Here is a 26268-nt window from a genome sequence, read left to right on the forward strand (position 1 = left end):
AAAGTCGATAGACGTTGAGACTAGCACCACCTGTTGGCATAATAATAGACATAACTGCTTGACTGATTAGTAGAGCAATGCTAATGGTTCTAAATTAATATGCGACGTTGCCACATAATGAAATTTTTGGTTTTGCAAATCCAGTTCATGGGAGCTCCTCCGTGGCTAAGCGGTTAGCATATGCGCCTTTGGCGTGGGAGACCCGGGTTCGATTCCCGGCGGGAGCTCATGTGGTTCGGATTCCACGTTAATCAGTAGGTCCACGTCTCATATAGCCTCGCTGTTGAACGGGACGTAAAACTCAAAATCAATCAATCAATCAATCCAGTTCATGGTTCCAAGTTAATCCACAAGGTTGTCAAACAGCGAACCCTTAATATAGCATTTTCGCTTTATTTTGACCTGCAGAATAGCGCTCTGTTGTCCATGGGCGCCATTTTTAGAACACCTGATATATATATATATATATATATATATATATATATATATATATAAAATATGAAATTGAGAGTGGAAAATGTGTGACTGGACTGAGAATGATATCGAGATCCCCGGCTTATCGTGCTGGTATACTCTAACCACTAGTCTGTCACGCCCGCTCCCTGATCACACATTCCTGCATTTAGACAACTTAGTGTTCATATGAATTAACACTTAAGATGGTTGAATTAAATATGGATAATAATAGTGGTCAGCGCATTGATACAGTACGTCTGAGGCTCGGGTTCGATCAACAACCCAGTCACACATTTTTCATTGAATTTCATTAAACTCACGTCTATAGAGGATATAGTGGTAAAAAAAAATCGCTGTACCCTCCATTTATCCTTTAATATATTTTAGATACAAAAAATCTTAATTGAATTTCTTACGTAACATATAACAAACATTTTTTTTTTCTGACTTAGTGACAGCAGCTTTAAAGCAAAAGTAATAAGAGAAACTCATCGGGGCAGGGCAAATGGAAATTAATTTAAAAAACTATGAAATGTAAATACTAATACTATAAGTTCCTAACAATGGAATGTAGATTTGCAAAAGTATAGATCCTCCAACATAAGGCACAGAACAATTGTGTAAGGTGAAAAAAAAATATATATATATTACATATGGAAGTTAAGCTGTTAAAATGAGTTTGCCTTGCTCTTGCCTTATCCTAGTGTATAAAAAATGGCACGAATATTGTTGAAGAGAATCCTTGCAGGTTCATCGTTCAGATCTCATGGTACGTGATGACTTCAAAGTAGGCCTCCATTGCAACGGTGGTGGAAAACCAAAGCACAGACAGGTTGGTAATGCCTAGTGTCACAATAGAAAGGCCGTTCAATTGTCCGTTGTTTTGTGCTTGGAATTTCTAACCCTTGCGTGCAGTTGAAGATGGGCATGCAATATTAAGTGTTGCTTTCAAATTAACTCTATTCTTTAAGGGGACGGTAAAGATCAAGTAAAAATGTGTACAGATGTTTATCTGATGAGCTTCAAAAGAACCTTTCCAACTTACACGATAGTATTTGTCTTCCAACGTAAAGGCTTAGTTTCTTCCTTATGAGTATATGGAAGACGAAACTAAGAAGAAAAGCGAAATAAAGTGTATAAGCCCCTCTCATTAGTTGCCATTGGTTAATGCGTCTGTTCCTGTTTGGTAGGTCCTGGGTTCGATTCCTGGTGGGGTTACTCGTCTTGGATATAAATCCGAATGATAGTTGAGATATCACTTTAAATCGTCAGGTCCCGTCTTCCGTAGGTTCGATGCTGAAAATACGAGGAACAGTCAAAAACTTCCCAAATTTTGTACAGTACGGTCCTTAGATTCTCTAACTATGAATGTGACAAGTGTGATCAGGTCATAACAGTCAGTTTACGAGTAGTGTACCTAAACGGAGGAGTATTTGGTGAACAGTTGGTGCAATGTCGCAGTTCGAGTATCGTGCGAACATCAAGTTTTTATACAAATGAGGGAAATTGGGTCAGATACCTATTTTAATAGACTTAGTCAGTTTACGATTAAAATTCTTTAAGGAAAACAGCACCAATACCTGTTTGGTCACCGTAGAAAAGATCAAAACAAACGTGACGACTGAACTTCGGAAGATACCAAAAGAGGACTTCCGCACGTGCGATTCTACATTTAGTTAAGTATGTTCCTCGCTAAATTATCGCTTTGTATTATATCGGGTGTTCTAAAAGTGGCGCCCACGGGCTGCAGAGCACTATTCTACATGTCAAAATAACGAAAATATTAACTGTATACCTTTCGGGCCCTCGTCTGAAGGCGCGAATTCCACTATGTGGCTACGTCGCAGATAAAGAGCCACAGAGTAGATCTACCAATCAACCAAATAGTTGCATCGATTCTTTCCAGATGGCAGTTAAAGTCGATATACGTTGACACTAGCGCCACTTAGTTGCATAACAATCGATGTAACTGCTTGATGGATTCGTAGAGCCGCGAATTTGGTGGTTACAAGTTAATCTGCGTCGTTGCCACATTGTGGAATTTTGATTCTCCATAGTTGCTGAAGGAGGGTCCGAAGGGTATACCGTACCATAATAGGGCATTTTCGCTTTATTTTGACCTGAAGATTATCGTCATTTTTAGGATTCCCAATATATATATATATATAAGCGCGGATCCAAGGGGGGATCCCTTAGCCCCCCTTGACGCTCAGGTAAACACTGGATAAAATGGGCTTCAATCCTGCTCTACACTGGATAAAGTGGCAAACTATGGTTTAGCCCCTCCTTTGATCATATCCTTGATCCGCCATTATATATATACTAGCCTTTGGCTAGGTGAAGGCTCCGCCCCCAGTCCCCCGGGTTTGCTCAGCCTACAACCTCGCATTTCTTATTTATCGGCTTTTGAATCAACAGTGAATTTCGTGAATTTGCTCTTCATATTTCCTGAATCTGCCTATCCGGGGGCTTCGTTCCACACACTCTCTTTGCTCGGCCTACGGCCTCGCATCTCTTGAACCCACAATTCTACCGTTTCTTTTCCTATTTCAACTGTCTAAAATATAATATTTTGTATCCCAAGAAAACGCCCATTTAAATAGCATGGGAATTTCTTCATCCCCCTTTAGAACCCTAAAAAAATAAAAATGTTCACTTTTGGCAATTTCCCTGCCGGTTAGTCCTGGAGAGCTACAATCATGCCAAATTTCGACATTCTAATCCTTCCGGAAGTGCCTGAACATTTTGGGGTGTAGAAGACGTCCCATATAAATAACATGGGAAAGATTTTTCAGTTCCCCATAAAACCACTCTAAATTTGGATGTTTTTAATTTTTATTGATCTACTCAGGTAGTGCTAACGAAAACGTACAAGCATACCGAACTTCAAGTTTTTATTTTAATTCTAAGTATCTAAAACATGAGATTATAGGTCCAGAAAAAGAAAGGCCCATTTAAATAACATGGGGAAATTCTTCATCCCCTGTTTAGACCCCCTAAAAGTTAAAAATATTCACTTTTGGCAATTTTTCTCTGAGTTTGTCCCGGAAAGCTACAATCATGCCAAATTTAATCATTGTAGCCCTACAGGAAGTGCTCAATAATTTGGGGATGTAAAAGGTGTTCCATATAAATAATATGGGAAAGAGTTTTCACTTCCCCATAGAACCACTCTAAAGTTTGAACTTTCTACTTTTACTGATTTACTTAGGTAGTGCTAACGAAAACATACAAGCATACCAAATTTCAAAGTACCTAAAATATCCGAAAAAAAAAGTCTCATTTAGATAACATGGGGAAATTTTTCATCCTCTCTTTAGACCCCCTAAAAATTAAAAATATTACCTTTTGGCAATTTTCCTGTGGGTTAGTTCCGGAAAGCTACAATCATGCCAAATTTAGTCATTGTAGCCCTACAGGAAGTGCTCAATAATTTATGTCAGCTCATGTAGTTTTATATATAGTTAAGATATATATAATTTTTCCTCAAAGTTGAATACAGAAAATGGGTTGGGTCTTATATGCCGGTAAATACGTTCCCCCCCCCCCCCCCCGTATGCATACAACTTTTCTTGTCTTTGTGGAAGGTGGCAAATTTTACAGAACTTTAGGGGTTCCTTGCAGTTAAACTTCTTACACTTCAAAGACAGAATTTCTTTTAGAAGCAACGTATACGGAACATATATAGAGCAGAAATGGAAAAATGAATTTTTAGTTAAATAAAAATTTTCACTAAACACAACACATTTCCATTTGCACACATTCGATATTTTCTCTTGGTGTCCAACGAGCGAAACCATACAACACCTTGATTTCATACGTGTTAGTTGGAAAGGCTGGGAAGTCGAATCGATTTCGCGTTGGAAGTGAAGTTACTGAACAATATCGTCGCCTTAATTTCCTTTTTGTGTTGTTTTTCCTAAATTATTCTACAGCACTGAGTAGAGAAACCAAACAATCAACCAAATGAAGATGGTAAGCGTTAGAGACTGTGTACTAAACCATGCAAGGTATGACGAATGTGTTCTGTGATTTATCAACTTCTAACAGTTCTGCTATCTTGTCAGTCGAAATATTGTGTTGTTGTTGTTGTTTGTATTTAGAATAAAATGAAGGTAATTTTTGATACAACGCAAATGAAGTGTGTTTTAATCTCAAATAAAAGTTTACCTATAATGTTGTTACTATTTCAGACGTATATACAGGGTGCTAGTGAACTATACCGACAAACTGTAAGATGTGATTCCTCACATGAAAATAAGAGAAAAAGTTCATATGGACCTATGGCGAAAAGTACATAGTTTCAGAGCTAGGGCTGTCCAAAATCGCGAAGAAGCTAAATTTCAATACGCCTTATTTCGAATTCCAGAAACTGTCGATGGTGGTTGTTACCAGCGTAAAGGAAGACATGATGAAGAAAGGAAGACGTAAAGGAAGAAAGGAAGGAATGGAAAAGGTTAAATTATGTAATGAAGGAGAAAGAAAGGCTTACTTTAATCTATATAAATAAAAATGAAAGACATTATGATTGTGACTTAACTCTTGAAACACCCGACCAATCTCGATCAAATTTTACACATAGATGAGGGCGGGCCTAGAATGTTCTTTGTCATTTCATTTTGACGGTAGACGGTCGAAAGTGATCAATATTAATACCGAATCCATAGTTGTCGGGGTGGCTGAGACGAACAGTGACACTTTCGATGCCGGTTAAATCCAAATTCACCCCTTTATATCCAACATGAAACGTATTCTCCCCGTGTGAAGAACGGGTATTCGGCTAGTTCCTGATAATAGGAATAATTTCTCTCTTGACGTGACGAAATTACTATACATCTGGTGAGATTTTGCATTTCTTCACACACTATTATTTCTCACGAAGTCACCAGAACCTGATATCTGGCAGAACGAGAAAATTGACGACTTACCTAATAAAGTATCTCACCTTCAGATGTCTGGATCACACCATGCGCCGGTCTAAAAGCGCTTTCCACCAGTCTCATCAACATCAGATGTTACAGCCGCCTTTTTCCTTCCTCAAGGCGACAACCAGCGCTTCCGGAGAATTCGGACGTGACCTAAAACGGAGTTTCAGTTCATCCCAAAGGTGTTGAGTTGGGTTGAGATTGGGACTTTCAACATGCTAGTTCAGTCGTTGTACATAATTTTTGTATATCATCTCATAGTGGTGTCAGAAAGCATTGTTATGTTGATAGGAACATTGGCCCATTCTGGAGAACTGCCTCAGTGTCGGAAGCACTGAATTGTTCAAAATGTTAAGGTGCTGTGGACTATTCACCCTACTAGGGACGACGAGCAGCAAACTTAGCCCATGCTAGCAGAAAATACCCCAAATCGTAACACCACTACTACCACCGACCTTCTCTGTAGGCACAACACAGTCAGCTGAAGAGCATTTTCCGGGTTGGCGCTATACCCAAGTTCTTCCGTTGATGCACTGCCATATTTTGTGGGCATTACACCATGCTGCTGGAGCCGCTAGGTTGGTTCAAGTGATGTTAGGCTTGTGTGTAGCTGTTCTCCCATAGAATTAGAGGAATGTTCCTGTCGCCCTTTGGAACTCTTGGTGATTGACATTCGCCGGTTGGTAGTGATTCAAGCGTACCACCTTTTCCCGCACTAGGCCATTTCTCTACAATGGTGATCCTTGCACAGATCCACGCTGCTGAACGGAACGTTAAACTCAAAATCAACCCAACCTTGCACAGATCCGCTTCATTGTTACGTCACCAACCGTTCGTTGCCTTGGGCTTTGATGGCCTATACTGATAAACCTGATATGTGACATTCAGTGACGACGCCTCTTTCGAAATCACTCAGCTAGTGCACCATACTAAGGCAAATCGAACTACCACCAACGCTCAGGGTCACTGAGCAGCTTACTCTCATTAGATCACAGTTCCTGGTATGCGTACACCGGGAACACCATGTATTGGTAGGGGTATCCGACGACGTGTTCAGAAGTAGTATATATAGATGCGAATTTTGCAACGCTAGAAGAGTTATATCAAGTCTCCTTGCTGATAGTGTGTATGTATATCATGAAACTGAAATCATGACTTAACACCTTCTTAACGTTACTCATATTTTATTGACTTGCCGATCGGCTTTCTTATTTTCTGATGCGTGTTTTTCAAGATTTCTGAAACTTTCTATTCATATGTGTATGGAATTGTTATGTTTGACGTGTCAAAACTGTTTCCGTTTCTTATCAGGCTCTGCGTCAGCGAGAGCTGGAAGAGGCCCGAGCGCGTGCTGCACAGATGGAAAAGACGATGCGTTGGTGGTCAGATTGCACGGCGAATTGGAGAGAGAAGTGGAGCAAGGTAAATATGGTTAACACTGAGAAATGACACTCACTCTGTTATTCTAATTGTAATTTGTTTATTATTAGCTATGTAGCTAATCCTTAGACTTTTTAATTTATCATTATTGTAGTGTCCTAAAAGCCTTGCAAATCATAGGTAAAACAGATATTTCGATGCATTAGTTGCTTGTTATGTGCTACAAATGTTTTGCAGCATTGATATCTCTTTTCACATAATTCGTGGGAGCTATTTCGCGGCATGTGTCGCTGATAGTAATATTTGATTTCTTTATAGACCAATTAGTTCATTAAAGATACCCCGATCTTTTTTCCCTCTGGTTATCCTGCATTTAATAGTTCAGAAACAAACGAACAAATTAAAGACGGGTGTTTGATATACAGTTATGTGGTCAACACCCAATTCTAATAACATCACACTAAATTCTGAACTAGAAGATCAAAATAAGAATCAAAAAAGCTGTGAGGAAGTGTTTGGTATAAATACAGTGGCACCGACTTCCTCTCTTTCATAATTGAATTGAATTGAAAATGTCTTTATTCATGAGGCAAGGCTCAACCGTAGGCTGCTGTACCACCTAATCTAACAAATGAATACATTAAAAACACAAGAATATGTTGCATGAAAATATACAGAAATCTCGCATATACACGAGAAAAAATGCTTTTGTTAGTGTGTGCTGTGGGATGTCCGAGTGTTCGAGGATTTTTTGTTTGATATGAATGGATTTCATTTCGAAACATGAGCTTGGTTTTAAAGTAAAAGGAACCATTATTGTACACTGGCAGTATCCTGGCAGAGGGCGTTATTGTACTTTACGTATCTGGCAGTGTAGATGCAACAACCACCTTCTTGACATTGTTAGAATTTGTTCTTGTTTAGTAAGGGTAGAATATGTTCAGATTTCTGTTTTTATAGGTAAGTCTCATGCAGGCATTTTGTACTTTTTGGATTTACATTGCTAAGGATTTTGTGAGGGCTGGTCCACATACAGAGTCACAATAGTCGAATAGTAGAAGAATGAGAGTGTGTAACAAGGACAGCTTTATGTTCCCGAGTATCCGGCCTACTGTGCGGAAGGGCAGGCCGGATAACAAAAAAGCCGGATAGGCCAGAGTTCTGTGAATAATCTCCTCTACAGTTACTACAACTTCTTTTCGTTTATCACCCATCTTCAAATCTTTACTGTAGTACACTTAAAAATTAAGCATACCCCAAGAACAATTTACGAATACAGTACTATACATACTGTACAGTTATAATCAGGAACAGCGGCAATCGTACTGTATTGAGGTCCATTACACATTGAAGAAACAGTGAACAAGGAGTAGAACGCTGCTCTTTTCCTGTCACAATTTGTATTTTGCACACGGCACGTAGGAGGATCGTAACAGACGCCCGCTTCCAATCGACAATGTTGCCAATGCAAAGCCTTGCCTTCCTCATTTAATTACGATAAAAGAAAACTAGACCGGCTAGTCGTGAGCCGGATACTCGGAAGTCTACTATACGTATATATACTATAATCGAAGGATTGATAACGATTTATTAGCTAGAGTTGATGTTCTGCTTCCAATTTTGCTGTTCATCTGGTAATAATTCAAGATTTTTTTTCCCCTGTGGACGAGAAGTTTAAAAGCATGTTTCGAATTGATGTATTAATTTGCTCTTTTTTCTTTTTCTTTTTTTTTTCTTTAAGATTGTCTGAGTTTCTATGATAGTGAATATGCATTATTTACTTACATTTATTTTCAAGTAATTGATTAAGCGCTAATCTGTTATTGTGATTGAAAGAATACTAGGAAGAACCAAATAGAGTTTGTAAATTTGTTGCTATCTTCTCAAAGGAGTGTAGTATTATCAACGAAATGTTTCTTCATTGTTCACGAGAGGTTGTATTAATGTTCGCGCCTTATAGGCGCTAAACTTTACGTAAACTTAAATATTATTTCGTCTAGTCAAAATACTATTACTACAGAACAGGTATATATTTAGGAAGTGCAAGCATGGAATATAGAGAGGTAAGCAGAAACATCTTGATCGTTTGTAGACAGCATCTGTTAACGGCTTAAGTGGCACTTACATCGCAACAAAAATATCTCCTATAGCCAAAATGAATTTTCTTGTTTTTTGATTTGTGTGTGCTCTTCTAAGTAATAATTCATTTATTTTACGTAATTCTGTAGTATCGGTACTATGTAGTATTGATACTTTCTTGTGTTGATACGTTGGTCTCACGTGGTTCCAGATAGACCGCCGTCCGGAATAGGCTTAATAGCCGCGTGAGACCAGAATGTCACCACGCAAATAGCCGATTGTGTCCGGACGTTGGACTCACAGTTCCGCAAATCAAGGTTGTTTCTCGTGCTACCAGGCCTACTATTATACACTGCAATAGCTTTTAATGTAAAAAGTGAGAGAAGTGAGTCACCACAGGCTATAAGCTAACAAGTTGTGTGAGACCAACCTGACACCAACGTGGCCGTAAGGTAATATTTTATGTGAGACCAACGTGGTATCACGCTTCAATTAAAGTGTTAAAAGAAAGAAAAAAAAAGCATAAAGTTCACATGTAATAAACAATCACCCCATATCAATCCAAAGTTTTTCAGCACTTTACGTTAAGTTCAAGCCCCAACTTTGATGGGTCATAATCGCGGTATGTTAAACTGAAAGATTTCATTTCAAATATAGTTCTCCCTCAACTGTCTATACAAAAGATGAATCAGATGAATGCCACGTTATACCAGAAAACAACAGAATGTTTTCGAATATTCTTGCTTTCACGCTGCTGACTTCAATGGGTTTTTCATAAATTACTTCTTACTTTTGGCTCTGAGGGAGGTACGTAACTGGACAAAGATATGTTTTGGGGACACTCGAATTGGCAGTGAAACATTTGCGACTTAAAATTACCGTAATTTTCTGTTTTTGGATCAATATATTTCAGGCAAAAATTTTCTTGGCTTAATCCTTAATCCTTAAGAAATAAGAAAACTCGATTTAGGGGCCGTTCATTGAGTTTTCGTATCTTTTACAGAATAAGCACATCATACTGAGTTAAGTGATAGTTTGGGCTTGACTACGCATATTAAACATTTTCTTAGACGTTTTATATCTGCAGAGCTATATACAACGTAGCCAAAACCTATTCCGTGCTTATTCCGTAAAAGGTACGAAAACTCGATTTACGGGCTGTTCAAAAATTTTGTAGCACATGATCCAAAAACTAATTATTGGCCAAGATCGCAACCTTTTCATGCGTTTTTTTTTTTTTTTTTTTTTTGATCATTCCTAAAATTCTTGGCCAAGATCGCAAGTTTTTGATCCATTTTTTGGATCATTCCTAAAATTCTTGTTTAGTAATTTGTTTGTCCACAACAAAATTATAATATGCATATTGCAAAATTATCCTTCAGTTTCCATCCTCTGACTGTGGCAAAAATGCAGGGGAAAAGAGCCAGACCTAAACGGAATTCGTAGGAATCTACGGTTATTTTTTCGGACTTAGCATTTGGATGGCAATTCCACTTTTTTGTGGCCAGAATTGTACCAATAGTGTTTTCAGTATAGATCTTCCTTAAATTTCTCTTTCGTGGACAGCCTTTTTCGCGGAATGCCATCCTTCAATCTGGATTATTTAAATATACCGCATTTGAAGATTTTCCGCCCTGGGCCCCGGCTCCTTTATAGTCCCTCCGTAAATACGGGCCTGCATATATATCAAATGTGAAAGTTAACGTTACGAAATATATATGTAAAAAAACATACTAATTTTAGTGGCTATTATACACAGATTATTTTGATATTTGAAATATATTGAGAAACCTGTTATATTTGGGCCAAGTTTAAGATACGCAGGTAGTCAACTTCGAGTGTGACCAAATTAACTGGTTTTATTGTGATATACGTAGGAAATATTTAGACGTTATTTTGTGAAACGGCTGAATTAATGTAGAATCATTTGTGAAACATGTATTTAACATGGGTATTCAGAAGAAGAATTAGCAATGAGTATGCTTACAGTACCCAAGGAGAGTTACGGAGAGGGGGGCAACAGTTGTATCTAGAGCCCTCACATCTAGTTCAAGAAAACGTTTGTTCGATCCCTGACCATGTGAGTTTGCGGTAGACAACATCGTGTCCGTGGATTTTTCTTGGTTTACTCCCGTTTCCTCCCACATTTCATTCCATCAATTCTTCCATAATCATTCACTTGCTTTAATCATCCGTCTCCCTTAGTTTAAAACGCATAATCGTGGGGCGTTAAACTGAAAGATTTCATTTCAAATATATTTCATAGAGGGCTGTAGACTTCTGTTATTAGTCTGGTAAATACCCGTAATGAATTTAGTTTTGCAAATTTCTTACTGTTCACTAGTATTGTCCTTATCAAGTGAGATTGATGCTTTCTTCTAAATTGTAGGTTCGAAACGAGCGTAACAAAGCCCGAGAAGAATCGAAGATGCTGAGGTCAAAATTGGAGGCAGCTTTGAAAGATACCAATTCATTCAAACGGGAGAAGCAAGAGCTGGAGATTGAAAACGAGAAACTAAAGAAAGAAATGGAACGAATACAACAAATTTTGCTGAAACATACCCAGTGGGAACTACTCAAAGTGTCGGAATCGTTCGAGAACGAAGATCCTGAACGAGATGTGCCATCGAAGGACTCCGATAAAGGGAGTGACGGGGAACCGGTCAGTCACCGTGACTCAGTGAGTGTGCAGGAGAGTGTGAAATATGTAAATAGTGCCAACAATGGTAGCAACGTGGATTTTGAGTTTTTAAATAGTTTATTTCATTCCAGACCAGAGCGTGAGGTGAGTGAACGGGATTCTGCGAGTGAAATCACTTTGGAACGGAGGTGTACTGATAAAGACGTGTGCATTGAGGAATACATCCTACAAGGCGCGGTTCCGAAACATGCTGTGGAGAAGTATTGTGCCAAAGAGAATGTGGTAGACAGTGAACAAGGGGACACTGCGGAGGATTTAAGTAAATGTGAAGTGATGTCTTTACAAGAGGATAAAGTGAGTGAAACGAAGAATTCACAAGACTCTCAGGGGACAGTTAGTGTTGCCAATAGTGATAGTAAAGGGGAGAAAAATGGCGGATCTTCGCCTGTTAAAACAGAGCTGGCGCCTTCCGAAGAGGAGCATTTGCAGCAAAAGATGTCCATGTTGCAACTTCGGTTAGATGAAGCTACGAAGACCATTCAGGTGGAAAGAGAGTAAGTAACACTTTCCTTGATTTCATGGATTATATGACACTATTTATATTTTTTAAAAGACCTTTTCTACCAATAATTTTGTTTAAATACTTAAACCCATAGTGATATTAATAACAACAACATTCCGAGCCCACGTGGAAAGCTATCTGATCGGATTGTATCCTCCAACTAGGTAGTACACGCTGTTCAATTAAGGAGCCGGTACCTGACAGTTACACAGAGGGGCCGCGGTGGCTCAGTGGTAGAGCGTTCATTTTTGGTGCATAGGCAGGGTGTCTAGCAGTCGGGAAAATCGGGAAAGTCGGGAATTTGTCTTAAATTTAAAAAATGGTCGGGAATTCGGGGATTTGTCTGGAATTTGCGAAAAAAGTCGGGAAAAATGGAATTAAATTCCACATGTTGGAAATGATGCTGACGCTTGTCGGAGCAACTCCGATAAACCTCGCGTTCCTAAATGCATCGCGATGTAATACTTTTACATTTTATTTTTTTTTAATGTGTTCCTAAATATACCGCGATCCATCTCAACCGTTTTTCTATTTTCTACGTAGAAGCGGTCATGTGGTACGCGTTGCATCTCGTACACCGTGAATTTTCTGCGATTTATGTGAGGCGCGCGGTTTGTCTCCTGCTGTGGTGCTGGGGGAAGAAGAGTGGTGAGTGAGTGGTTGACAACAGTGTTTGCTGACAGCAGAAAGGTTTTTGCACAGACAAAGGATATACAGACCGCAAACTTCCAATATGTGCAATGGAAATCAGTTTTTATCGTCTGCACAGCGAAAGAGCCAATCAGCGCTCGGGTGGGTGGAACGATGTGTCGTCCCGGGTGAGATGGCGCTGCCATCGGTCTGTGAACGTGACGTCATGGGTTGTCATAGTAACCAGGGGACTGTTTTCGTCTGCTTTGAATCACAAGTGTTAGACGCAGTGCAGAATGATTAGCTAGCTTGTGTTCAGCTTTTCTTGTACTGCCTCTGGATTTGACATTCCTTTCCAGCTTTATATATATATATATATATCTATATATATATATATATATATATATATATATATATATATATATATGTGTGTGTGTGTGTGTGTGTGTATATATAAATCAGATTTTTCTTTTTTCCCTTTTTTTCGAGTTCACTGAAAATGCCCAAGTTCTGCAAAATACGTCAACATAAAAAGCTGTTCCCCAAATGCAAGTAAAGGAGCCAAAGAGTAATAGTTTTAAATAAAAATATAGAAATTCCTCCTGTGGCTGCGAGTGTGTGCACAGACAAAGGATATCCTTTGTCTGTGCTCGCAGCCACTCTTCCACCACGTGCTAGTATCCTAACCCGCGCCCAGTGAGACAAAGCCTCGAAGTTGGCGTGAGATCGACTGATTAGTTCCGTCGTCGTTGGTGCAGCGGCGCTACTGTTCCCGAAATTTCCAGTTTGCCGCGGAGTTTGCGGTCTGTATATCCTTTGTCTGTGGGTTTTTGCGTTTCAAGAGTAAAGGTTTTTGCGTGTTGGATTGTTTTTCACGTATAGGTAAGTTTACCTGGGCAATGATTTTGTAAATAATTCAACACTTTAAAGGCTAGTTGTTTTAATGTCACGGCAAACCACTTGCCATTTCTTTCTTTGCCATGAATTACAGGCATGTCAATTTTGAGTATTCAACATTCCTGCCGTCATAAATAAGTTTATTTTACCAACTATTACAATAACAACAACAACAAAAGACCTAAGCAAAGTTTTACCTAAAGACAGTAATATGTTTGAAATATTCTGCTCAAAATAAATCATTGGTTATAGTATACGACAGTGCCTCATCATTTAGCGAGGACTCACGAAGTGCAGTCTTTTAAGGATTATTCATTGAGGATATAGGAACTTGAAAATGAGGTAACAAGGCGACTTCCATTTAATTACTGAGTAATATAAAATAAAATGTACGTCGGTTTGCGTTGCGTTTCGTTGTGTTTTATAGTATGCGAAGAATAATAATGTGCCCTTGTACGTAGTGTATGAGTATATGTGGGGGATTTGAAACATATATCGCATGTCACGTGCACGTGGATGCTTCTTACTACTTCTAAATGTAATAAAATCATTTTTATACGTAGTGCAACAGTAGGAAGTATCCACGCGCACAGATCATGAGGTACTGTTGTATACTATTACCAATCATTTTTTAAAATTTAAAAACAAGTTATTAGAATGTAGTAACTTGAACTAATACACAAGGTGGGCAAGATTTTACTTTGTGCAGAACAGTAAGTGTAACGTTAAGAATTCTAGTATATTTTAAACCTGACTTAATTAACGTTAACCCTGGAATACACAGGGGGGTGCTGGAGCACCCCAGACGTTATACTCATCGCCATTGTGGCTTTGTTCTCAGGCACATTGGTTGGTGCTTCCGTGTATTCTCATTTTGAAGCATGACATTCACGGTGGTGGGTCTGAAGCAAATTGTCTCGTTTCAGAAGAGAATATATTCAAGAGGTGGGGTTCTCCAGCACCCCACCTGTGTATTTACGTATGTGAAATTCAAATTTTGACGAAATTTGTTTCAGATACTTTGCGTGCATATTTGTTTAATTGCATGATGTCGAAAGTGTGTGCAGGTTCAAGCAAGTTTATAGACTTACATTACGTACTCAACACATTAGAAGAAGATTATGATTCTGTAGGTAATTTCAGAGAGTCCGATGACAATATTGAAGTGTAATCGGAAGTCGATGATGAAATTAGTGGAAGTGACGCAAGTGACACTAAGGGTAACATCGAAAATGATCCAGCTATAAGGGGAGCCTCTATATTAGTAAGAACCGGTCATATTTCTAAGCCCTGAACCAAGCACAATTCTGTGCCCGTAATATCTCAAAAATATTATAATTCTTGTTAGGTACTTTATTTAATGTCTGTCTGAAGAAAAAGTCACTCATCTTTCCTGTGCTTGTACATGTAGAAACACTCAAAGCCATCTTACCTTTTTTCTTTTTTTTATGTTGGAGAGTGTAGGCCAACCACGTGGAAATTTGGACAAAAAAAAAAAAAAAAAAAAAAACTAGCAAGATTTGGTTGAAACGTTTGGTAAACAGTTTGAAGTAAGTTTAATTTACGTTAGGTTAGGTTAGGTTAGCATTTATTTACGTAATCGTCAATTAGGCCACGAACTAGCTCAGCACCGAACATACTCGTGTAGTTTTGCCATGATTTATTTTTTGTGTTTTCAGAGTCTGACGCACATCATGCCGTCAACGAATTTTCAAGAAAGGTGGAAAGATGAATTTCCCTGGGTAAAAGAAGGGAAGACGAAGTTAACTGCAGAATGTGTGTGGTGTCATACCACATTTTCGTTTGGCACCATGGGACGTACAGCTCTTACCAGTCATTCAAAGAGCAAGAAGCATCAAAACCTTGCAGCGACTCGACAGAAGACTTACGCAATGACATATCATTTCCCAACAAAACCTAAAGAAATTTCAGATGTTCCTGCGTCTTCATTAAATGTAGATCAACCTGGCACCAGCACTGGTCCTGTTCCATGCTCATCCAGCGAAACATGCTCTCCCACTCGTAGGTCTACTTCGACCCTGGACAAATATAAACTAAAAGATAGTCACACAGGCGGAGATTTTGTGGTGTATAAACGAGGTGATGAATCACAACTCTTTACGCAGTGCTGAAAGTAGTGTTCTTCTTTTCACTAGGATGTTTCCAGACAGTGCAATTGCTAGCGAGATGAAATTGCACAAGGATAAAGTGTCATATAGCATCGTGTACGGATTGTGTCCATACTTTCAACGTGAACTTAAATCCATATTACAAGAGTGCGAACATTATGTCATTGGATTTGATGAAAGTTTAAATAGTGTTGCGCAAAGAACCCAAATGGATGTAAGTGTACGCTTCTGGGACGATAACACGAACAGAGTCAGAACACGGTATTTGAATTCTGTGTTTATGGATCATAGTACAGCTACAGACCTACTACAAGGTTTGCAGAATGTATTGCAATCGCTTGATCCATTTAAGCTTTTGCAAGTTTCAATGGATGGGCCAAATGTAAATTGGGCGCTTTTACGACTAATGAAAGAGGAACGTTGTGCCTCCCTTGGTACAGACGCTCCACAGCTCCTTGAACTTGGCTCGTGTGGTCTTCACGTTGTTCACGGTGGTTTTAAGACTGGTATACAAAAAACTGGATGGGATTTGATTTCTTTTCTTAGAGCCTTGTATAACTTGTACGAAATGGTACCAGCAAGGCGTGCCCAGCATTCTGAAATAACAGGTTCGTCATTGTTTCCACTTCCATTTTGCCATATTCGTTGGGTAGAAAATGCGAAGGTAGCCAAGCGAAGCCAAGAAATATTACCGCATGTGAGAAAGTATGTTGAAACGGTTAAGGGAACAGACAAAGAACCCAACTGTAACAGTTTCAGAATAGTAGCTAGAAATTTGAACGACAAGTTGCTCTATGCAAAATTAGCGTTTTTTCAATCTCTTGCTGAGGACTGTGAGCCTTTCCTGACTGAATATCAGTCAGACACTCCTATGACTCCATTTTTACATGGTAGCCTTACTCAGTTATTGAAAGTATTGATGTCTCGCTTCGTTAAAAAAGAAATAATGGACAAGAAGAGTATCAATGCTATTGATGTTATGGAGAAAAGTGAAAACTTATATATTAATTTAATTCGTATCAAAGAAATTGACCTTGGGTATGCAACTAGGTCAGCACTGAGGAGATGTACAGAAGTTAGTGAAAAGGAAATGTTGAGTTTCCGAAAGCAAGTACGTGAATGTTATCAACATTTAGTGTCCAAGCTGCAGGAGAGGTCCCCGCTAAAATATTCCCTTACAAAAGCGCTGACGTTTCTTAATCCCTTAACCGTTGGTCATTCACAGGAAGAAGCTGTTAAACAAATGAGAGCAACGTTCGAAATTTTAGTGCAGAGTAATATTGTCTCAGCATCTGATGCAGAAAAGGCAGACAGAGAATACAATGCTCTAGTAGATCAGACACATGTGCGGAAGAAAATGGAGTCGTACAAAAGAAATGAACACAGACTTGATGACTTCTGGGTGAGTGTGTTACCACCAAATGATGTATATCTGTGCAAAATAGTAAAGATATGCCTAATTCTTTCCCACGGTAATGCAGCATTAGAAAGGGGTTTTTCGGTAAACAGGGAAATATTAGTTGAAAATTTGTCAGAGGATTCTTTAGTGGCGCAGCGTGTAGTGTATGATGCTGTCAATGAGGCTGGTGGCATACAAGCCCTTCCTATCCCAAAGCAGATGATTCTATCAATGAGAAACGCATACGCGAGATTCAAGGAAGCCGAAGAACACCGCAGAAAAGTGATGTCGGAAAAAGATCGCAGGGCCGCTGAAAAAAGAAGAACAGAACAGAGACGAAAGGAACTTGAAGCAAAGAAACAGAAAATCGTAAATCAGTTGTCGGAACAGGTTGCTACCATAGAGGAGGAGATCAAAAAATTGCATGATTAGATTGTTTCATTGCATATATGAAGAAGGAGACATTCTATGATCAGGTAAGAACTTGTACACTTTTTCATTACATTCAACCTTTCCTAATTTTACGAAAACATTTTTTTTTTTTTTTTATAATGAGTCGGGAAAAATTTGGAAATGGTCGGGAAAAGTCTGGAAAAAGTCGGGAAATTGCTCAGAGAAATTTGCTAGACACCATGATAGGGTCCTTGATTCGATCCCAGCTCGCGCCAAGTGAACTTTGTGGTGGACAAACACCGTGTGCGTGGGTTTTGTCGGGGTTCTTCCGTTTCCTCTCACTTTTTTCATTCCACAATTTCATTCATTTCTCATCATCACCGTCTCCTTTAGCCGGCATAACCGTGGGACGTAAAACTTAAAGATTTTAATTTTTCAGTTGTACAGATCATGTGATACCTTGGAGGTGCTGTTACCAAAGGCTTTGCAGCAATAGAGACAGCAGATCTGGTGCCAATTTATTATTTTATTGGAACAAATTGTCATTTTAACAAACAGCATCACTTTGCCAATTTACACAGGGAAAGATTAACAAACAGGGGTAAAAAAAGAATAGAAATGAAAAAAAGGGTCAACAAAGAGTGCAAAAGTAATATTATTTGGCCAACATGCGTTTAATTACTCTGTCAAAAACCGGTTAGTTCGAAAAAAAAAAAAAAAGTCCACATCAGTTGTTAGACGAGCATAGTAGTTCTGTATTCTGTGAAAAAGAAATCTGTGTATAATTGCCAACCTCTTGCAGGCAAGATGGAATAGGTGGATATTCCGGGTTTTGACGGAAGGGACACTTGAGGATAGTTCATGAAGTAGTGTTTCCGATTTTATGTTCCCATTAACTATCTTAGGAAGAAATTTCAGGTCAGAGTTATTTGTGCGTACTCCCGGCGTTTTGATATTAAGATGTCGTAAGAGTTCCTCCATAGTTAATACTCGAAATGCGGGAACACAAAAGTATACTATGGCAATAAAGAAATTGAGAATAGAATCAAGTCTAGAGAGCCATGTAGGTGCAGCCATAGCCCATATGTGAAAGCACTATTCGATCTTGGGCACTATTAGTTTTTTATAGAACGTTGCCGTTCTTTCTCAGTGTGTATTTCAATAAGTCAATGTTTAACAAGTCTTAATTGTATAATCGTAATATGTCAAGATTATTTATAACGCATGATTTCCAAATATCAAAAGTAATGGTACTTGCAATATTTAAGAAGATATTCATCCTTCAACTACCGGCCACAGTGTAATTAGTGATGTTGAAAACCTAGAAACAACGTATTGTAGTGATTGGCAGGCATCCCTCCCCTCCGTTTCTTTTACAACACATTCAGTTATGAGGTGCCCCTGGTTCGATACAGGCCCAAGTGAGTTTGTGGTGGACAACATCCTGTTTGTGGGTTTTCTCGGAGATTTTCTTCCACATTCTCATTTCACCAATTATTTCAAAATCTGTTGTCTTCTTTAGACGTAAAAGACAATCGAGAAACGTTCAATAAAAAAAGGGGCGCGTAGCTATCAACTGAGCAGTATTAATCGTATTATTTCTGATTCACTTGGGCCTTTGTTCGAATTCAAGTTGCTCTCCTATTACCTTGTTCATATCGATAAGCCTGCCCTCGTCGAGAATAGAACCAAAAACCATGACATCTAACCATCCCACTACCATCGAAGTACATCATTAAGTGCCGAGTTTGGGTTTCTGCAGCAACTTCTTTTATTTCACTATGTTTTCATTTTCGTTCTTTTATACATTCTACCACCTGTTCCTTGGCAGCTTCTTGTACGTAAATAATCAAAATGTACCAATATAGGCACCCAAATGGTAATCGATTATAAATATTTGTTTAATTAATCAAGTAAAATTTTATGTTCTTGGTGCTGCCTGTTTCGCGCTAATGCATTGCCTGCAGTGGTGGGAGGTCTTGCAGTTGCAACCTCACCGCGGAGGTTGAGGTTGTGCAGCTCTCGTCCGACTGTGATTGTAAAAATGTGTCGGATTGAATTCTGCAGTCAATTGTGTTGCATTAGCCCTATGGTTTTTAGTTACAATTCGTTCGCAGATTTATCTTACCTAAACTTGGTACTCTACAACCAATCCTCTACTTTGACGATGCCTTAGCATGAGTTTTGCATGCTGTTATCGTATTAGACACTGCTGTCAATACCCACAACGAGCTCTTGTTGATAACTTAGAGATCTCCGATTGTGTATTACCAACGTCTAGCCTGTCGCACACACGAATTGTTTTAAGTACCCTATTCTGACTTTTGGCACGTCCTAGGACTAATGAGGTGTTTTTTTTTGTTATTATTATTATTTCAGATTTCGGCTTTAATATGTTTATTCTTCGTTTCAGCTTCTTCTTTTAACTTTTAATATCTCCTTCTATTTTTCAAATCACCGATCAGTTATGTTCTTTTTCTTCCCATTCTTCGCTTTCCTTCCATCTTTCTTTCTATGGCGGTATGAAGAAGACAATTTCTTCGCAAGATGTGTCCAATCCAATTGGCCTTTCTACGAAGGATACTGGCTAGAAGTGTCGTCTTCTCTCCTATCCGTTATAAAACATCTTCCTTTGTTACTTTCTGTGTTCATTTCATCTTCTCCATCTTCCTCCAACACCACACTACTCACTATATCACGAAGGGGGCGCGGTGGCTCATTGGTAGAGAATTCACCTCCGGTGCTTGAGGTCCCTGGTTCGATCCCAGCTTGCGCCGTGTGGACTTTGTGCTGGACAAACACCGTGCTCGTGGGTTTTCTCGGGGTTCTCCCGTTTTCTCCCACTTTCTTCATTCCACCATTTCATTCATTACTCATCATCACCGTCTCCTTTAGCCTAACCGGCATAACCGTGGGACGTAAAACTCAAAGATTTAATTTCATTTTTTCCTTTAGTTTCTCTCGAAACACGCCAGACAAATACTGAGATAAGGCTGTACGAGACATGAACCTACAGTTTAACGTAGAATCTGAACCTTTGAGTTCCTATCGAAAATTCAAGCCAGGTCTCCCGCCTCAAAGCTCGTACGCTAATCATATATACACTAGGGAGCGCGACCTTAATTTTAGTTTCAAGCACAATGAACATAAGTTTCGTTACTTGCTATTAAAACTGGAATTTGTATTTAAGCAGTGTTTTGTTTTAAAATTGCACTTTTCAGACGGTCCTGTAATAATGACATCTGAACAAAAACACCAGAGGTGCAAAAATTGCAGCCAAGTTCGTTAGCCTCAGAAAATGTTGAGATGAGGATGGATGAGCCAAGTTCCTAGCTCTGAAACGAACACTGGGAATTGGCGCGAGGTGTCTAACATATTCGAATACACCAAGATGTCTGCTCCTAGTTTCACGGCCGAGACATTTGAGCCCTAAGGCTAGTGGTGGTCCCCAAATCCACCACGCTTACAAGCACCATCCCTAAGGCTCGTCAACATCTTTTTCCTTGACACTTCGTGGAGGAATATAAGTTTTCCTTGTTTGGGTTTCGAACCACCAATCTTCGCATACTCTATATGTGCCTTAGCGCCTTAGTGAAGTTGATATTCCTAAGGTTGGTGGTGGCCCCAAATCCACCACGCCCACCACCACTATCCATAAGGCTCCTTAACTAACATCATTTTCCTTGACTCCTCGCGCCAAGTTCCAGTGTTCGTTTCAGATGCAGTGGCCACGGAACTTGGCTCATCCATCCTCATCTCAAAACTTTCTGAGGCTGACGAACTTGGATGCACTCTTTTGCACCTCTGGTGTTTTTGTTCAGATTTCACTTCTTTTTGTAGTTCGCCATGTCAGTATCGTATATTGGGATTCTCAATTGTGGAATATTGTTCGATTTTAATCTAAAAGTGCACATTTTTAAAGGAGTCATAATGTGTCACATGCAACATTAGTTTCCAAGGGCTCTCCCACCGGGAATCGAACCCAGGACCCTGTACAGGAAATTCGCACATGCTAGCTACTAGACCAGCGGGGAGGATTTCTTCTATTAAATATCTGTCAGAGAGTTATGTCCAAACGAGATTCTAATTTATTTCTCTGAGCTACAAAATCACGATCGGTAACATCTCATTTTTCATTACCTAAATACGAAGAGTATCAACAGGGCCCCAAAACCCTTGATGCTGAATCCTCGATGCTACATCACTAGGCATGGCTGGTGTTTCAATATACTTAACTGTTCTCTACCCTGGGGGCGCGGTGGCTCAGTGGTAGAGCGTTCACCTCCGGTGCTTGGGGTCCCTGGTTCTATCCCAGCTCGCGCCGTGTGGACTTTGTGGTGGACAAACACCGTGTTCGTGGGTTTTCTCGGGGTTCTCCCGTTTCCTCCCACTTTCTTCATTCCAGCGTTTCACTCATTTCTCATCACCGTTTCCTTTAGCATAACCGGCATAATCGTGGGACGTAAAACTTAAAAGATTTCATTTCATTTCATTTGTTCTCTACCCTTCCACATTGCGTAATTTCAGACTTCATTACATGACGCGCATGTTGCACAGTTTCATCCTGTCTCGGGTTTTCCTTCCAATGATATACACCTTTCAAATAGCTTGTAAACTTAATATATTTTCCACCAACATATCCTAACTATATATAAAACTACATGAACTGACATAAATTAAAGGGATGCTTCCGGTTGATGTGGAAAGTTGAAATGATGAAGGGGGGATGAAGAATTTCCCCATGTTATTTATTTATTTATTTTTTTTTTACTTATCTCATGTTTTAGAAACTTGGAAAAAAACTTGAAATTTGGTATGCTTGTACATTTTCGTTAGCATTACCTAAGTAAATCAGTAAAAATAAAAATTTCCAACTTTAGAGTGGTTTTATGGGGATCTGAAAAATCTTTCTCATGTTATTTATATGGGACACCTTTTACACTAAAAATATATATATAGGACACTTCCTGTAGGGCTGTAATGATTAAATTTGACATGATTATAGCTTTTCGGGACTAACCGACAGGAAAATTGCCAAAAGTGAATATTTTTAATTTTTAAGGAGTCTAAAGGGAGATGAGGAAAACCCGATGTTATTTAAATAGGCGTTTTCCTGGGATACAAAATCTTATCTTTGAGATAGTTGAAATAGGGAAAGAAACTTGAAATTTGGTAGAATTGTAAGCTTAAGAGGTGTGAGGCCGTAGGCCGAGCAAAGACCGGGGTGTGGGGGCGAAGCTCACAGCTGGGCAAATTCAGGAAATATGAAGAGCAAATGTAAGAAATTCATTGTTGATGAAAAGGCTAATACGCCACTAATCGCCGAGAATCGCACAATGTTCACAGATACAGACACGAAGCATCAAGAACAATTTTACATAACGACTGTGGTAACCATAATATAACTCGTGGTACCAATATATTTACGAAATCGGTTACATTTTGTTGCTAGTCTTACATAAAAGTGAAACAATTGGATTTCTCATTTCTTCGAAAACTTCATTAATTCTAAATATAATCACCTCTACATTCCCTTACTTATCAAATTAATTTCAATGCCTGTTTAATACCAATGACTGCAATAAAGGAAAAATATTCCCCGAAAAGAGAAATTGGCTTTCCTTATCTGCGTTTCCAACCATGAAATTTACGGCAGTATGTACGTGCCTTAGCCCACGTTCTTAAAAGTTACCTGATTCACATAACGCGTCCCATTAACTTGTTTAACTACTTATTACTAACTTTCACTTGTTTTACTCTCACACTGAGAAAAAATGTATGCGGCGTACGTAAAAACGTAGGTTACATGTGTATATCCTGTAGTTTTTGAACTTAACGTACACTAAACGTATAACTGAAAAAGTATATTTTAAACATACTTTCCGTATAAGTGTTCCGAATAAACGTAATTTCTTCACGAACGAAAGAACGGTCATGATCTCACATACAGATGGACGTGTGTAACTTGTAGATGACGTACGCAACATACGTATATGTACGTAATGTACGGAAGACTGTTAGATGTCAGAAATCCTGCTACGACATGGTGTAACATCTAAGCGGGAAAGAGGGCAGTACGTATGTAGCATATGGATAACGTATGCTAAGTATTGATTTCTGTAGTAAACATAAGGATCCCGTATATTTGTACAATATAACGCTGTTCCGGATAACGGATTTTTCTCAGTGAACCTAGCTCGTTTTTCTATTAACCTAGAAGACAGGAACACGGATACAGAAACATCAAGGAGAGTTAAGATTCCAAAGATTCTTCCACCGGGAATCGAACCCGGGACTCCATACCTCAAAGGCGCACGTGATAGCCAATAGAAAAGCGAGGAGAGCACCCACGCGACCACTCGGAAGATTGACAACATTATCACTATGCACATAGTATGTTGAATAACGGAATCCACCCCGATTTCTGATTGTAAGGATAGTTTTTTTTTGCCAATGAAAAATTTCCCATAGCAGATTCCTCAAATTTCATACTCAAGCCGTTATAGGGTACCTTTATGGAGAGTTTCACATCGTTATCTCATTAAGAAGTATGGACAGTTTTTGGACAGTTTGGCTATGGACAATTTTTCGCCCATAAAAATTCCCATAGTACATTCCTTAAATTTAGAACATTTTACTTACACAAGTCTTTACGTAAGGTAGGTACCATTATGCAGTTTCAAATCTCTATCTCATTTGGAAGCACCTAATCAATGATGAGTGAGTGAATGAACCGATCTCTGTTTGAGTAAGGACAGGTTTTCGCCCATTAAAATTCCATAGCACATTTCTTAAATTTCGGATATTTTTCATATTCAAGCCATTATAAGGTACCTGTATATAGACATTCACATCTTTATCTCATTGGGAAGTACCTGATGGCTACAGACAATTTTTCACATATAAAAAATTTCCCATAGCACATCCCTCACATTTCGGACTTTTTCCATACTCAGGTCATTATAAGGTATCTTTATGCAGAGTTTTACGTCTGATCTCATTGGGAAGTACCAAATTAATGTGATGAGTGAGTGAGTGAACTGATTTCTTGCTTGGCTAAGGACAGTTTTTCGCCCATAAAAAATTTCCCATAATACATTCCTCACATCTCGGACTTTTTCCATACTCAAGTCGTTATAAGGTACCTTTATGCAAAGTTTCACGTCTCTATCTCATTGGGAAGTACCTAATCAATTTGATGAGTGAGTCAGTGAGCCTGAAAAATGCATATTTTAGGGGTCCAGTACTCTAATATGGTTAAAGGTAGGAATATGATATTTGGTAGATGAGCACATCTCTCGGATATTTCCTTAAATTGCAAATCTCATATTTCTACCCTTAATAGAATCGTTTTTACAGAGCGCCGAAATCGGCGATTTTACCCAAAACTTGTGTTCGTGTATAATATGCTTACGGCAAGTGCAGGCCAGGTTTAATTTTCTTCGCGGAACGTGGCTGCCATGCACTGCCGTGCATGTTCATATCTTACTCAATTACTATATTAAATATTATTGTTGTATTACAATTTCAAAATTATTTCTATCAATTGCTAATGGGCATTTTATGGGGTAACTTGAGCCCCTTCAATTCACTTGGTGCAGACCCATCCCAAAAGTAAAACTTCGTAACTTGTTTTAAATAATGGACTTGTTTCATCTGCACCAGGGACACACTCACCAGACCCCCATCAGGCCCCGTCCTCTCCTCTACAATCTTTGGACTGAATTCCCTAACAAAAATTTCGGAGTACGCGCATGCCTCAATGTCTTGCCTGTTATGCACAAAAGAGATATTATAGTGTGCAAAAGTTTTGTTCCTGAGTCGTTGACTCATTGAGTACATACAAACAGCCAAATATTCGCCCTCTGAATAGAGAGCGAACTTCCGTATGAAAAAGATTGCTGTCCTTTGTGCTCTGGCGTGTCAAGTCTCGAACAGTTAAATTATAAACCAATAGGTAGTGCCAATATACAGGGGTAGACAAAAAAAAAAAAAAAAAAAATCTAAAAACACTTCATACAGGACACGTATGTTTGGCCCTCCACTGTACAACAAGTGTTGCGGTTGCCGATCGTTTTTTCGTTTTCAATGTGTCATGTGGACCTTCCTCTTCCGTCAGCAGGAACCAGTTCACCTGTGAGTGTCGTGGTGTGAAAGTGGTAAAATGGGCGATGTGACAGACTTCCAAAGAGGCATGATCGTTGGTGCCCGTCTGGTTGGAGCTTCAGTGGCAACAGTGGCGAACATTGTTGGGGTATCGAAAGGCACTGTGTCCAATGTCAGGAGGGCATACACAATTCAGGGGCAAACGACGTCTGCCAGGACCCGAGGGCATTAAAACGGATTGTAGCAGCTAAAAGGAAGACCACTACAATGAAAATTACGTCTGAACTCAATTCCGGCGTACAGAACCCAGTTTTATCGAAAACAGTGCGACGGGAGCTTCATAAAATGGAAATTCATGGCAGGGTCACTAACTCCAAACCCCTTTTCACAGCAGTAAATGCGAAGAGGAGTATCCAGTGGTGCAAGGACCACAAGGCGTGGACTCATGAACAGTGGAAACACGTAATGTGGTCCGATGAATCTACCTTCCCCTTGTTTCCAACAACCGGTCGTGCTTACGCCTGGAGAACACCGTCGCAGGCCTATTATAGAGACTGTCTGTTCTCAACAGTAAAGCATGGGGGTGATTCTGTTACAGTATGAGCAGTGAGTGATATCGTAGTTTTCTGCAGGTCCCATGGAATGATGAATGCTAAGGCGTATGAGGCCAT

General features: G+C 39.2%; 1 protein-coding gene across 5 annotated transcripts in view; it reads left to right on the top strand.

Moving 5' to 3' along the window:
• The window catches only part of LOC145674668 (coiled-coil domain-containing protein 102A), a 93810-nt gene that overhangs the window by 12266 nt on the left and 55276 nt on the right, over positions 1 to 26268 (top strand). For 4 of the 5 annotated variants that reach the window (XR_014129012.1, XR_014129011.1, XM_081744893.1 and 1 more), the window contains exons 3-4: positions 6693 to 6803; positions 11230 to 12035. Coding sequence is in view for 3 of the 5 variants with exons in the window: in XM_081744893.1 (XP_081601019.1) it covers positions 6693 to 6803; positions 11230 to 12035 (917 nt within the window). In the remaining 2 variants the exon portion in view is untranslated. Of the gene's footprint in view, positions 1 to 6692; positions 6804 to 11229; positions 12036 to 15152; positions 17575 to 26268 lie in introns of those variants that run through there. The other variant, XM_081744894.1, reaches the window with a different exon arrangement.

This window comes from Thermobia domestica, chromosome 17 (assembly GCF_964235325.1).
Source record: "Thermobia domestica chromosome 17, izTheDome1.hap1.1, whole genome shotgun sequence".
Lineage (NCBI taxonomy): Eukaryota > Metazoa > Arthropoda > Insecta > Zygentoma > Lepismatidae > Thermobia > Thermobia domestica.